The sequence below is a fragment of the Mustelus asterias genome, chromosome 2 (genome assembly GCF_964213995.1).
Source record: "Mustelus asterias chromosome 2, sMusAst1.hap1.1, whole genome shotgun sequence".
Lineage (NCBI taxonomy): Eukaryota > Metazoa > Chordata > Chondrichthyes > Carcharhiniformes > Triakidae > Mustelus > Mustelus asterias.
Window position 1 is genome coordinate 157,796,949 of NC_135802.1, and position 14,602 is coordinate 157,811,550.

The 14,602-nt window shown below is 41.8% G+C and overlaps 1 protein-coding gene across 1 annotated transcript in view; it reads left to right on the forward strand.

Moving 5' to 3' along the window:
- ulk4 (unc-51 like kinase 4) overlaps positions 1–14,602 on the forward strand; it is a 381,891-nt gene that overhangs the window by 58,865 nt on the left and 308,424 nt on the right. The window contains exon 17 of the mRNA XM_078229306.1: positions 7,378–7,456. Within this exon, the coding sequence (XP_078085432.1) occupies positions 7,378–7,456 (79 nt within the window). The remainder of the gene's footprint in view (positions 1–7,377; positions 7,457–14,602) is intronic.

Here is a 14,602-nt window from a genome sequence, read left to right on the forward strand (position 1 = left end):
TTTCTCCCAGCAAACATTCCTTTTTGTAAGACAGTCCAGTATTTAATGCAAGGTCAATCCTTAACATTTTCTCAGGCGGCTCTTTATTGAATGTGCATTATCCCACAGAGAATGGTTATGCAATAACATTCAATGGGCAAACATTTCTCTGAAAGCTTTTACTATTTAGAAAATCCAGGTACACTTTAACCAATCCACTCCACATACTGTAGACATGATCCCACTGTTCAACACAACACAATTGAATGAGTGCAACTAGAACACCCATTACCGGACTAGATCTTCTGGTGACCAGTACAAGTCTCTCCAAATGGTATTTGCATACAAGAGGAATTGCTTACAAGGGGACTTGTTTGAATAATAATATAAACTTTGTTAGCAAATGATTTTTGTAAACCTTTTTAAACTCACAATTTCTCACAATTGTGCTGTATTGGTGGATTCAGGAAATTGTATTTACTTTTTCCCCATGGGGCAGCATAGTGGCGCAGTGGTGGGGTGGCACAGTGGTTCGCACTGCTGCCTCACAGCACCAGGGACCCGGGTTCAATTCCGGCCTCGGATCACTGTCTGTGTGGAGTTTGTACTTTCTCCCTATGTCTGCATGGGTTTCCTCCGGATGCTCCGGTTTCCTCCCACATTCCAAAGATGTACAGGTTAGGTTGATTGGCCATGCTATAAATTGACCCTAGTATCAGGGGGATTAGCAGGGTAAATATGTGGAGTTACGGGAATAGGGCCTGGGTGGGATTGTGGTCGGTGCAGACTCGATGGGCCAAATGGCCTCCTCCTGCACTGTAGGGATTCTATGATCATTTGAAGTAGATAATCTGAGACAAGAATCAGGCACCAGAAAAAATTGGCGGTGTATCAAGAAGCAAACAGCTTTTCACCAATACAAGAACAGCAACTGTTTTAAATAAATTTATAATTTGACCCTTAATAAAAATGTAATTCTATGGGCACACATTTAGTTAAACATGACTTGTTAAAAATAATGTTTGCATGGTTTCCATAACACATGACAGTAAATTTATCCCATGAAAAAGCTTCTCTCTACAATTGTCTATGGGTTTTTCTTTTTAAATAAATCTTCCGCAAATCGTATCTGCATACAGTGGATTTGTTTACCAGAGTACTTGTTTGAATAGTAATATAAATGAACTTGTCAGCAAGTGATTTGTCCACGGATAGTTTTCTTTCAGCAGATGTGCAAGCTTTATCAGTTAGACAAAATGTAAAAAGTGATTTGATAGGGTAGATACCGGGAGGATGTTTCCACCTGTTGGAGAGACTATAACCAGGGGACATAGTTTAAGAATAAGAGGTCTGCCATTTAAGATGGAGATGAGGAGAAACTTTTTCTCTCAAAGCGTAGAAGGATGTGAATTCTGTTCCCCAGAAAGCATTGGAGACTGGGTCATTGAATTTATTCAAGGCAGAGTTAGACAGATTTTTGATAGACGGGGAAGTCGAGGATTATGGGGGACTGGTGGCAAAATGAAGTTGAGACACAGCTAGGTCAGCCATGATCTTATTGAATGGTGAAGTAGGCTCAAAGGGCTGAATTGCCTGCTGCTCATAAGTTCTCTGCACTATGTTCCAAAAGCAGTAACTAAATTTAGTTTGTTTATGGCCATTAAGTCAAGCAGAGCTCACAAGAGGTGCGAGTCATTCTCAATCCTCGGAGATGTATACAAATGTTAATGTAATTGTGATGGGGATTTCAATTTGCATGGGATTGTTAGGGCAGTTACAGAAATAATAACATGACTATTTTTAGAAATTATTATGGAATTCTATGTAACTCAACTGGTTGGGGAACCATAAAGCAGGCAGTAATACTAGGGTTGTCATCATGTAATAGCTAGGAAATGATAAATGAGGGAAAGAGGTAAAAACAGCTAAAATTACATTAGCACAAGGAAGAAGCTGATTGGTGGTTCGCTAGAAAGTTTTTTATTATCAGCCTTAAGTTTATTTCTTTCAATTTAGCTAACAGTCCAATAGATACATGGCCGAGCACCTCAGTGCCATGGAATGCATATCCTGTGTCATGTGGGAACTTGAGGACGCTTTCTGTGAACTGAACAACTATACATGCAGGAAGTGGTATCAGCTGGAGGGGCTTGAGCTCTGGGATTCACCTCAGTAAATCCACAAGGCTGACCTCCAATCTCCCAGCTGTGTGTTTCTCAGTGCCGGGAGGTGGTGCATTGTTCGCTGGTGGCAGGATTCTCAGGTCCCGCCGCTGTCAATGGTATTTCCCATTGAAACCACTCGATGCCGCCGTGAAACCCATGGGCAGGGCAGGTGCTGGCGGGATCAAAGAATGCCACTGGCATGAACAGCTGGAGAATTCCGGCCCACATCTTCATCCATGTAGAATTTGTGTAGTATTCCAAGATGATATGGAGTGGTCATACACTTATGAGCTTCTCATTCAGAGGAAGGCATGCTACCACGAGCCAATGCTTGCTCGATGTTAGCATATACTCTAGAACAGTGAAAAAGTGAATACGTGGTTAAGAAACACATTTGTGTGGAATAGCCTACTAAGAGAAGTTATTGTACATTTCAAGTGTAGCAAGGACACTGAGGGTATGAACGAAAAGCGTGTAAAGATGTCTGACCTTCAGGATTGCTGGATGGATGAATTGGTTGTTTCATATTCTGTACTTTTTAAAAAGGAAATTAGGACCCTTGGTTACATTTATCTATGATTCAGTGTTGGTCGTCATGGCATCCTGGAGGTAGGTTGATTATATTCAGGAGTTGGAGAGGAATCTCCCAGATTTTCTGAAGTAAGCAACAGATCATTATGACCTTTTTTTTTACTGAGGTGCAAGAATTGCTTACAATTTTCGAGGATGGTGCACAAAGTTGTGCTAGCTGACAGAAAGTGAGCACTGTAGAATGGGTTTTTTTTTTTTAGCCCTTTCATATATTTGTGGGTGCATCCACAGTGATGTTTTCCAGTCAATTTGGGTTTAGAATCCATAGAAACTGCGCAGTGCAGAAGGAGGCCATTCAGCCTATTGAGTTTGCACTGACTCCAAAAGTGCATTTTATCCACGCCCACAATCCCCGCCCTATCCCCGCAACCCCCACGCATTTCCCATGGCTAATCCACCTAACCTGCATGTCTTGGGACATTATGGGGTAATTTAGCATGGCCAATCCACCTAACCTGCACATCCTGATTCTCTCATCTCCCTCTAGGACAGGTGTCACAGAGTGCGATCCTTGACTGTAACACCAGGTGGGTGTCTTGGTAATTCAGAATAACCTTGTATTTCTCTTTCCCCTCTCTCTCTCTCCCTCTCTTCTTCCTCCTCCCCCCCCCCCCCCCCCCCCCCCGATCTTGCTATTCCCTGCAATTATCCCATCATTGCATTAGTAAGCCAGGCTTAGCATGCGTTTGGACTGTTACCCCAGCTGTTTTCCCTCCAGACATTCAATTCTTTTGAATCTTGCTTGTTTTGTTATGGGAAGGCGGGGCATTGTAATCTCTCAATCCTTCGGCCAAGTTTGACGCTTGAGCATTTTTACTCGGGCCTTGTCAACATTAAGAGCATTCAAATGGTTATTGGATAAACATATGGATGATATTGGAATAGTGTAGACTAGAGGGGCTTTAGATTGGTTCCACTGGTCGGCGCAACATCGAGGGCCGAAGGGCCTGTACTGCACTGTAATGTTCTATGTTCTATCTTTGGACTGTGGGAGAAAACCGGAGCACCCAGAGAAAATCCACGCAGACACACGGAGAATGTGCAAACTCCACACAGTCACTCAAGGCCAGAATTGAACCCAGGTTCCTGGCACAGTGAGGCAGCGGTGCTAACTACTGCTGCTATTTACTGCTGGAAAATGTGCAAGATGCTTCGTGTTAATTTATAAAGTGCTATTTGCCTAACAATCTGATGTAAACATAACATTTGATGCAGAGCCATTAGATACAATTTATATTTTGCTGTGCTGAACTTTAATTCACTTGCAACCTTTGTGTCCCCAGGTTAGCAGTTCATCTCATTTATATGACATAAGTAACGCATCATAACCCCTCAAAAATCTGCCCATATTATTGAAGCACTAGAGCAACTAAAAACCATATTTATAGGAAGACCGCATTCAGCAACAATTTGCTATTAAAAAAGCCTCCAATACAGTAAATTGTCTCATGGCACTTTTCGGAATCATAATCAGATAAAGCATGTTTCTAAGCGATAGTCTAGTTGTTTGGTTTCTTGAGGGACCAGATTATCTGAAATTGGGATTTTGGTTGGTTCTAATGGAGCTACTCCGAAACTTGCGAGGACCAATCTTATCAGTGACATTATAAACAGTGAAGAAAGCCACACCTGGTGTATTTTCAAGTGTGTGAGGAACTAGAGATTTGAGGAGGGGAGAAAAATTATTAATTTTGCTGTACAGGTATTGTTTTACTGTGGAGATGGGAATTTGTGATCAGTTAAGTCTGGGGGACAATTTCTGGATGGCATTGAGTTCATTCAAAAATAGTCTCTTTCTATTTGGATCTTGCTAATGTAAATAGTTTCAGATTATTTACAACATGAATGATAAATTGCATTTCTGTTGCTCACTTCACTTATTGCAATGTCCAGAGCACTTTGCAAGGTTGTGAACACTGAGCATGAGGAAGAAAGAGAGGCACGATCCAGAAGGGGCTTGACAGAGCTGGAAGAATGTTTCCTTTCAACAGGGAGTCTAGAACTAGAGCCACATTTTTTAAAATTAGGAGTCTCCCATTTAAAATGAAATGAGGAGAAATTTCAGTCGTTAGTCTTTGGAACTCTCTTTCCAGAGAGCAGTGGAGGCTGGGTCATTGAATATATTTATTCAGTGCTGAGCTAGACAGGTTTTTGATTGAAAAGGGAGTCAAGAGTTGTAGGAGAGAGGCAGAAAAATAGAGCTAAGGCTACAATCAGATCAGCCATGATCCTATTGAAAAGTAGAATGGGCTTGATGACATGAATGGCCTATTCTTGTCCCTGTTTATTATGATCTTATGACAGAGAGGTTAGTAGGGGCCAAAAGTATAGTTGCATAGGATAGAGTTCAGGAGATTTTTGAAACTAGCAAAGGAGGCAAGAAGTTAATTAAAATTAAAATCTTTCATCTTTTGAAAGAATTGCCTCCAGGTGGAATTGACTAGAAGGATTCATTTCATTGCCCTGAAAAGCCTTCGGTGGCGCAGTGGTTAGTACTGCTTCCTCACAGCGCCAGGGACCTGGATTTGATTCCCGGCTTGGGTTGCTGACTGTGTGGAGTTTGCACGTTCTCCCCATGGCTGTGTGGGTTTCTTCTGGGTGCTCCGGTTTCCTCCCACAGTCTGAAAAACTTGCTGGTTAGGTCCATTGGCCGTACTAAATTCTCCCTCAGTGTACCTGAACAAATAGAATTCAGGAGACCAGCGTGTTCCGACCAATTTGATAGGACCAGAACTAGGAGACCCCCTCAAACCAATGCAGTACACCACATATGTATTTAATTGTTGTGTTGCTTTCTCTTTTATTCTTCACCTTGGCCCTGGATGCCTTAAGACGAAGTGTAAAAGAAAAATTAAATCTGTAAGTGTGTTAATAATACAATCATAATCTATCCACACCACACTCATATCCCATGTTTATTTCAGTAGAGATTTCCAAGGCACAGGTTGCTAAATTAAGAAAGAGAGGATCTAGAATTTCTTAATATTGTACTAGGGATTAATTAGGTGCCATATTTTAAAACTACGTCAGGTGTAAAGTAAATCAAAGCAGAGTAAATTCCCACATAAGTTGGGTTTATTTCTTAGAGAATGGTTAGTGTTTGGAATTCTACACTCCAGAGAGATAAGGAGTAAGAGGGGAGGGATACAAAAGTGTCCAGAGGGTCAATTTTTTCACACAGAGGGTGGTGAGTGTCTGGAACAAGCTGCCAGAGGTAGTAGTAGAGGCGGGTACAATTTTATCTTTTAAAAAGCATTTAGATAGTTACATGGGTAAGATGGGTATAGAGGGATATGGGCCAAATGCGGGCAATTGGGATTAGTTTAGGGGTTTAAAAATAAAGGGCGGCATGGAGAAGTTGGGCCGAAGGGCCTGTTTCCAGGCTGTGAACCTCTATGACTCAAATGCCAGAGTGTGGTGACTCAGGGATTTTCACACTGTAGTGTTAATGTAAGCCTACTTGTGACGAAAAAATAAACTTATAAACCACAGTTCAGTGAAGAGCCTGGAGTAACCCCACATTTGGTTCAATTTGAAAAGTTTGAAATTTATCAGCCACAAGATGGCAGTAATAACTTGCTGTTGAAATGCCTGTGGACGTAGTTTTTTTTGCATTGCGTGTGATCTAACTCGGGAGGGACAGTCTTAGCATAAAGGCCATTTTTGAGACTGCAGTTGTGGTTGTGCTGTCATTTGGTCTGTAACTTCAGGAATGTTTTCTGAACTTGCTTGTATTCCAAACTGCCCTCACAATTTAACAAATAAGGAAAGTTGGCCTAAATATAGGCAAGCTGTAAAAATCATTCTTGGAGTAATGTGCTGAAAGCTGCGCATAAATGCAAAAAAACTAACAAATTATATTTAAACCAAAATGACAATAGTAGAATGAATGGCAAAAAATATGTTCCTCCTCTCAGTTACCAGCATGGCTAAAGGTTTCAGGTTAAGAATTAGTTTCTGTATTCTTCAGGGCAACACCAACAGAGGGGTTCAATTCCCATACCAGCTGAGGTTATTTGTAAAGGCCCCGTCTTCTCAACTGTGGTATGGTAATCCTCAGGTTAAATCACCACCAGTCAGCCTATAATCGTCTGGGACTTATCTTTATTCTTTGGAAAATTAATTCCCTTAATTCAAGTCATGTCATAGAATCCCTCCAGTGCAGAATTTGGCCCATCAAGTCTGCACCAACCCGCCTTTGTATCTGGCCCATGCCCTATCTCTGTATCCCACATATTTACCCTGCTAATCCCATAACCTATACATCTTTGGACTGTGGGAGGAATCTGGAGCACCTGGAGGAATCCCACGCAGACACGAGGAGAATGTGCAAACTCCACACGGACAGTGACCCAAGGCCGGAATTGAACCTGGGCCCCTGGCGCTGTGAGGCAACAGTGCTAACCACTGTGCCACCCAATTTCAGTGTATCTAGCTATTCAACTTTGGCTGATTTAATATATTTTAAAACTAAAAGCATGAATGATGCAGGTAAATCACAATTATGTGAGGTGCTTTTTTTGGACCAGTGTAAAAATAAGAAAACAAAACGATAAAAGCAGATGTAAAAAAAGTCATGGCAACATTGGTACTGATTCTGTTCTGAACTCTGTAAACTAAACATCTATTCTCTTGTTTTCAGTCGTTCTAAAATGATACGTCTAATTGGCTTGCTGGCCTGCCACACAACTGAATTGAAGGATGATGTGCCAATCACTGAAGTAAGACGGTTTCTTTTTCAATCCTAGATGGTACAAGTTTACTAAAACTCCCAACTCGTACAACCTAGTATTAATACTTCAATATTATCAAAACATACTTCTCGACTGAGATCAGTTAATTGGATTGATAGAACATGGAAGTATTGCAACTTTATGGGGGAAAGATCTGGTTTGCACATTCAGACTTGGGGCTTTATACATTCCCCGTCCTATCCTTGGTCCACATTGTTCTTCACATGCTCTGCACATTCATGAATACTGTTTGGGAGAAAATTTATGCTGCTATATAAGCATGATCAAGCAGCTATGCATCCCAGCTGTGACAGCATATTTCTTGTGCTAGTTTAGAATAATTCATTTCATTTCTATGTCCCCACAAATAATCAACCAGCTTGTCTTAAGCAGAAAAACATTTGAAGTTAAACAATTTGGATGAAATCATTTACAAAACAGAAGCATAAGAACTCTGAACTATTGAGAGACATGTTTATTATCAGGAACTCTTGGGAATATTGACGCAGTGAAATGCACGAATGTGCTGGCTGAGTTGATGGATGGTGATTTCCTGCTGTAAAAGGCCAAATACATTGCAAGTAATGCCCTAAAATAAATAATGTTTCTGGTGACATTTATGCTTCATTTATCAAAAGTATGCTATGTGATTATTCACAGCATTGACATTTCAGTTTGCCAAGAGTCCAATTCTTTTAAGAAGCTTTCATTTATTTAACCCAAAAGCTAATGTTTCTCAACTGGTAATTTAATATTTTGCAATTCCACAGGCTGTCAGATGAAATTACTCTTTCACTGAGTATGCGTGACAGTAATGTATGCATATCTGTTACATCCTCAGTTGTTAACATAGCAGCCTGTAATTTCTTAGAACCTTTTGGTGTAATTATGGTGCAAGAGCAAATTAGCATCATTTTTCTCCTGAAAAAATTGCGCTTAACTGATTAACGCATCACTGTGCAAACATTTTTGCAATTGATTGCCCCGTGTCATACATACGTCTGCCTAAACCCCCGGCGCTCATTTACATCTACCTGCCTCCACGCAAACGATCACCTCAGAGAATTTCCTGCGTTTATGGCAATAATGCCCTATTTACATTTAAGCTCACAAACGTAAGTGCGACAGGATCTGAGGTGACCCGATATTAGCATAACTGGAGGAGTAGCCGTCTTTATCAGGTCTGAAACTTCAATTTCTCTTGGGAAGGGACACTTTTGTAACTAAACCATTTTTATCTTGCCGTAAAAAAAAATAATTTTAACAGTTAACTCGAAACAACAGTGTTTGTTCTGGAGAATCAAATACTTTTTCAAATGTCTGCACTGTGCACCATACACTTATTTAAATGAATATTCACCCTGAACACACAAAATGTACATTTTCCATAGAACAATATGAGTGTAAATGTGTAATTTTTGAAGAATGGTGGTCACAAGGGTGGTCTCTTATTTATACAAAAAACAAAGAACAATACAGCACAGGAAGAGGCCCTTCGGCCCTCCAAGCCCACATCGCTCCCTGGTCCAAACTAGACCATTCTTTTGTGTCCCTCCATTCCCACTCCGTTCATGTGGCTATCTAGATAAGTCTTAAACACTCCACCACCTTGCCCGGCAGCGCATTTCAGGACCCCACCACCCTCTGTGTAAAATACGTCCTTCTGATATCCTGTTAAACCTCCCCCCCCCCCCCCCCCCCCCCCCCCCCCCCCCCTCACCTTGAACCTGTGACCCCTCGTGAACGTCACTACCGACCTGGGAAAAAGCTTCCCACCGTTCACTCTATCTATGCCTTTCATAATTTTATACACCTCTATTAGGTCTCCCCTCATCCTCCGTCTTTCCAGTGAGAACAACCCCAGTTTACCCAATCTCTCCTCATAACTAAGCCCTTCCATACCAGGCAACATCCTGGTAAACCTTCTCTGCACTCTCTCTAAAGCCTCCACGTCCTTCTGGTAGTATGGCGACCAGAACTGAGCGCAGTATTCCAAATGCGGCCGAACCAATGTTCTATACAACTGCAACATCAGACCCCAATTTTTATACTCTATGCCCCGTCCTATAAAGGCAAGCATGCCATATGCCTTATTCACTACCTTCTCCACCTGTGACGTCACCTTCAAGGATCTGTGGACTTGCACACCCAGGTCCCTCTGCGTATCTACACCCTTTATGGTTCTGCCATTTATCGTATAGCTCCCCCCTACGTTAGTTCTACCAAAATGCATCACTTCGCATTTATCTGGATTGAACTCCATCTGCCATTTCTTTGCCCAAATTTCTAGCCTATCTATATCCTTTTGTAGCCTCTGACAACGTTCCTCACTATCTGCAAGTCCAGCCATTTTCGTGTCGTCCGCAAACTTACTGATCACCCCAGTTACACCTTCTTCCAGATCGTTTATATAAATCACTAACAGCAGAGGTCCCAATACAGAGTCCTGCGGAACACCACTAGTCACAGGCATCCAGCCGGAAAAAGACCCTTCCACTACCACCCTCTGTCTTCTGTGACCAAGCCAGTCCTCCACCCATCTAGCCACCTCCCCCTTTATCCCATGAGATCCAACCTTTTGCACCAACCTACCATGAGGGACTTTGTCAAACGCTTTACTAAAGTCCATATAGACAACATCCACGGCCCTTCCCTCGTCAACCATTCTAGTCACTTCTTCAAAAAACTCCACCAGGTTAGTGAGGCATGACCTCCCTCTCACAAAACCATGCTGACTATCGTTAATGAGTTTATTCCTTTCTAAATGCGCACACGTCCTATCTCTTAAGAATCCTCTCCAACAACTTCCCTACCACGGATGTCAAGCTCACCGGCCTATAATTTCCCGAGTTATCCTTCCTACCCTTCTTAAATAAGGGGACCACATTAGCTATCCTCCAATCCTCTGGGACCTCGCCTGTGTCCAGTGACGAGACAAAGATTTGCGTCAGAGGCCCAGCGATTTCCTCTCTCGTCTCCCTGAGCAGCCTTGGATAGATTCCATCAGGCCCTGGGGATTTGTCAGTCTTTATATTCCCTAAAAAACCTAACACTTCCTCCCTTGTCAACACTCCCCTCCGAGACACTCCCAGTAAACACATCCCTCCTTTGTGAATACCGACGCAAAGTATTCATTTAGGATCTCCCCTACTTCTTTGGGCTCTAAGCATAATTCCCCACTTTTGTCCCTGAGAGGTTCGATTTTTTCCCTGACAACCCTTTTGTTCCTAACGTATGAATAAAATGCCTTGAGATTCTCCTTAATCCTGTCTGCCAAGGACATTTCCTGACCCCTTTTTGCCCTTCTAATTCCTCGTTTGAGTCCTTTCCTACTTTCTTTGTATTCCTCCAGAGCTCCCTCTGTTTTTAGTTGCCTGGACCTAACGTACGCCTCTCTTTTCTTTTTGACCAATCCCTCAATTTCCCTGGTTATCCACGGTTCTCGAATCCTACCCTTCCTATCCTTCTTTTTTACAGGCACATGCCTATCCTGCAGCCCTAACAACTATTCCTTAAAAGACTCCCACATGCCAGATGTGGATTTACCCTCAAACAGCCTCTCCCAATCAACAGCTGCCAAATTCTGCCTAATCCCACGAAAGTTAGCCTTCCCCCAATCCAACACGGCATACGGCGTGTTTCATAAATAACTGTAAAACATACATAGGATGAAGTGTTATGATATGGTCAGTGGTAATTGTTGTGCTGACCAAGTCCCAAAGGGAAACTTGATAAAGTTTTGACAACAATTTGCAATATGTATTTTATTCCGAGAAGGTATGTGCACTGAAGTCAGCAGTAAGAAATCCAATGCCACCTTTGGGTTTTTAAATATTAAATTAAAACATTTATTAAGAAAAGTTAAAAACTCAAGATTACAGTTAAATTTAGTCTTACAGCATTTCCCAAAAGATTTCTACTTAGTTAGACTCACGAATGAACGTTGTTTTCTAGACCAATAGTCCCTATAGATTCTTAATCTGTAAAAGTCCAAGTAATATTACCGCAAGGCACCCACTCTTGCTACAGGGGAGATATCCCACAGGGCTTCTCTCTCCCTCTCACTTGACAATGGAAATCCAAGGCTTAAAAACAAAACCTTGCTTTCTGGAACAAACAGACACTTCTCTGGGTGGTTCAAGGCTGCTTATTTCACAGGCCTGTTCTCAGTTCAGCACGCTCTTCAGGATATCACATGACCACACCCCCTAACACAGTTTTTAAGCTTTCCTTAAATATGCTCTTTCTCTTTCATCTTTACATCCATTGTTCTTAACTTTTCTTTGGAAGTTACTTTTCCTCGAATATAAAAATTCTTTGTTGTCTTTATGGCCACTACTTGTGGGGAAAATTAACTTAACATTGCTTTATTCATTTATGATCGTTGGCAGTTTTAGACCTTCCTTGCATTTCTCTTTAGAAATTCATCAAGTAAACACAAACAAATCTTCTATATCTCTTGTAAATTTCCATCCACGTTGTTTCGCTCATCTCCACTTCAAAATGGCTGCTTTTACACCCATGATTTAAACTTTGCTGTCTGACTGTCTTCAGATCAATTAACTTAGTCACATACACACACAGCCCCCACTGACTGCTTTGAAGGGTTACAGTAATATTGGAAAAATTAATATTTCTTTACAGTTTAGAGCTGGAGGAGGCCATTTTGCCCTTCGAGCTTGCTTTGCCAATCAATAAGATCATGGAAGATCTGGTTATGTCTCCACTTTGCCATCAGCCCCCCATAACCTTCCACTCCTTTGTCTATCAAAAATCTGTCTAGCTTTGCCTTGAATAAATTGAATAAGACAGCCCCCACTGCTCTCTAGGGAATAGAAATCTACAGACTAACAACTTTGAGAAAAAAAAATGTCCCCTTATCTGACTTTTAAACAGTAGACCTCTTATTCTTAAACTGTGTTCCCTGGTTCTAGTCTCCTCAACAAGGAGAAACATCCTCCTTTGCTCTACGCGATTAAATCACATGTTTCAATAACACCAACTCTCATTCTTTTAATCTTCAATGGTATGGGCCCAACCTGTCCAACCTTTCTTCATAAAATAAGCCTGTTATTCCAGGAATGAATGATTGTAATGGAGAGCAATGGAAAAGAAAACAGCCAAAGCAGATGAAGAGCTGAACAGTAGAAACCACAAACTGTCCTCATGCAGACAAACCGATTTGTGATTTGGAACTGCACTCAATTATTCACTGTACAATTCAGAGGCTAGCTCTCTTCCAGGTCTTTGTGAGGTTTGTTTGTATCTGTGTTACATTCCTAAATAACTTCACGGCTACTGGACTGACTGCCAGTCAATCAGGTGCTTCACATTCACAGAACATTATACAAAAGGAAGGGCTATAGAAATTGAATACAGGGAAATAAACATCTGCACGTGGGCCAGAGCTGTGACAAGCGGTGTTCCTCAGGGATCAGTGCTGGGACCTTTGCTGTTTGTAATATATATAAATGATTTGGAGGAAAATGTAACTGAATTGATTAGTAAGTTTGCGGGCGACACAAAGGTTGGTGGATTTGCGAATAGCAATGAGGACCATCAGAGGATACAGCAGGATATAGATCGGTTGGAGACTTGGGCGGAGAGATGGCAGATGGAGTTTAATCAGGACAAATGTGAGGTAATACATTTTGGAAGGTCTAATACAGATAGGAAATATACAGTAAATGGCAGAACCCTTTGGGGTATTGATAGGCAAAGGGATCTGGGTGTACAGGTACACAGGTCACTGAAAGTGGCAATGCAGGTGGAGAAGCGAGTCAAGAAGGCATATGGCATGTTTGCCTTCATCGGCCGGGGTATTAAGTTTAAAAATTGGCAAGTTATGTTGCCACTTTATAGAACCTTAGTTAGGCCGCGCTTGGAATATAGTGTTCAATTCTGGTGGTCACACTACCAGAAGGATGCGGAGGCTTTGGAGAGGCTACAGAAAAGATTTACCAGGATGTTGCCTGGTATGGAGGGCATTAGCTACGAGGAGAGGTTGGAGAAACTTGGTTTGTTCTCACTGGAGCGACGGAGGTTGAGGGGAGACCTGATAGAAGTCTACAAGATTATGAGAGGCATGGACAGAGTGGATAGTCGGAAGCTTTTTCCCAGGGTGGAAGAGTCAATTACTAGGGGGGGGCACAGGTTTAAGGTGCGAGGGGCAAGTTTTAAAAGAGATGTACAAGGCAGATTTTTTACACAGAGTGGTGGGTGCCTGGAACTCGTTGCCGGGGGAGGTAGTGGAAGTGGATACGGTAGTGACTTTTAAGGGGCGTCTTGACAAGTACATGAATGAGATGGGAATAGAGGGATATGGTCCCCGGAAGCGTAGGGGTTTTTAGTTAAGACGGGCAGCATGGTCGGTGCAGGCTTGGAGGGCCGAAGGGCCTGTTCCTGTGCTGTAATTTTCTTTGTTCTTTGAGGCCAGAGCAGGGACAGTGGGGCCAGAGCAGGAACAGTGGACCATAAGATCATACAAATTAGGATCAGGAGTAGGCCACTCAGCCCCTCAAACCTGCTCCACTATTTAATAAAATCACGGCTGAACTGATTGTAACCTCCAGTCCATCCCTAATGATCTCTCACCCCCATATTTATCAAGAATCTACCAATTCTGCCTTAAACGTATTCAAAGAAGCTGCTTCCACTGTCTTTTGAGGAAAAGAGTTCCAAAGACTCACTACCCCAACTGCATTTCAGAAATCACTTTCTGTTTTATTAAATGTGATTGATTGAAATTGAGATTGATGCATTGAAAGCATAAATCAACAATTAAACACTGGTTCTATTCATTCATACAATTATAAAAATGTATTTTTCTGAAACTGTAATTCAGTTGCAGCTGCTATTCAAATTTGGGTTTTCAAGAATGTCACATTTGGGATCCCTAAAGTAGTTGCACTGAACAGGGACTAACAATTAATGAAGAGCAAAGTTTAATTAAATGGCGAGTTTGATTATTTGGAGAAGCATACGCTGAAGTAAAAATGCTAGCACACTCACACACACGGTGGAATTCTTCCATCTATGGACTAAGTCCCATGCTGGTGGCCATTAAACACGGTAAATCTCCCGGCATCAACCTAATTAATTCTGTAAATGGGTATTTCGCACCATATTAATGGC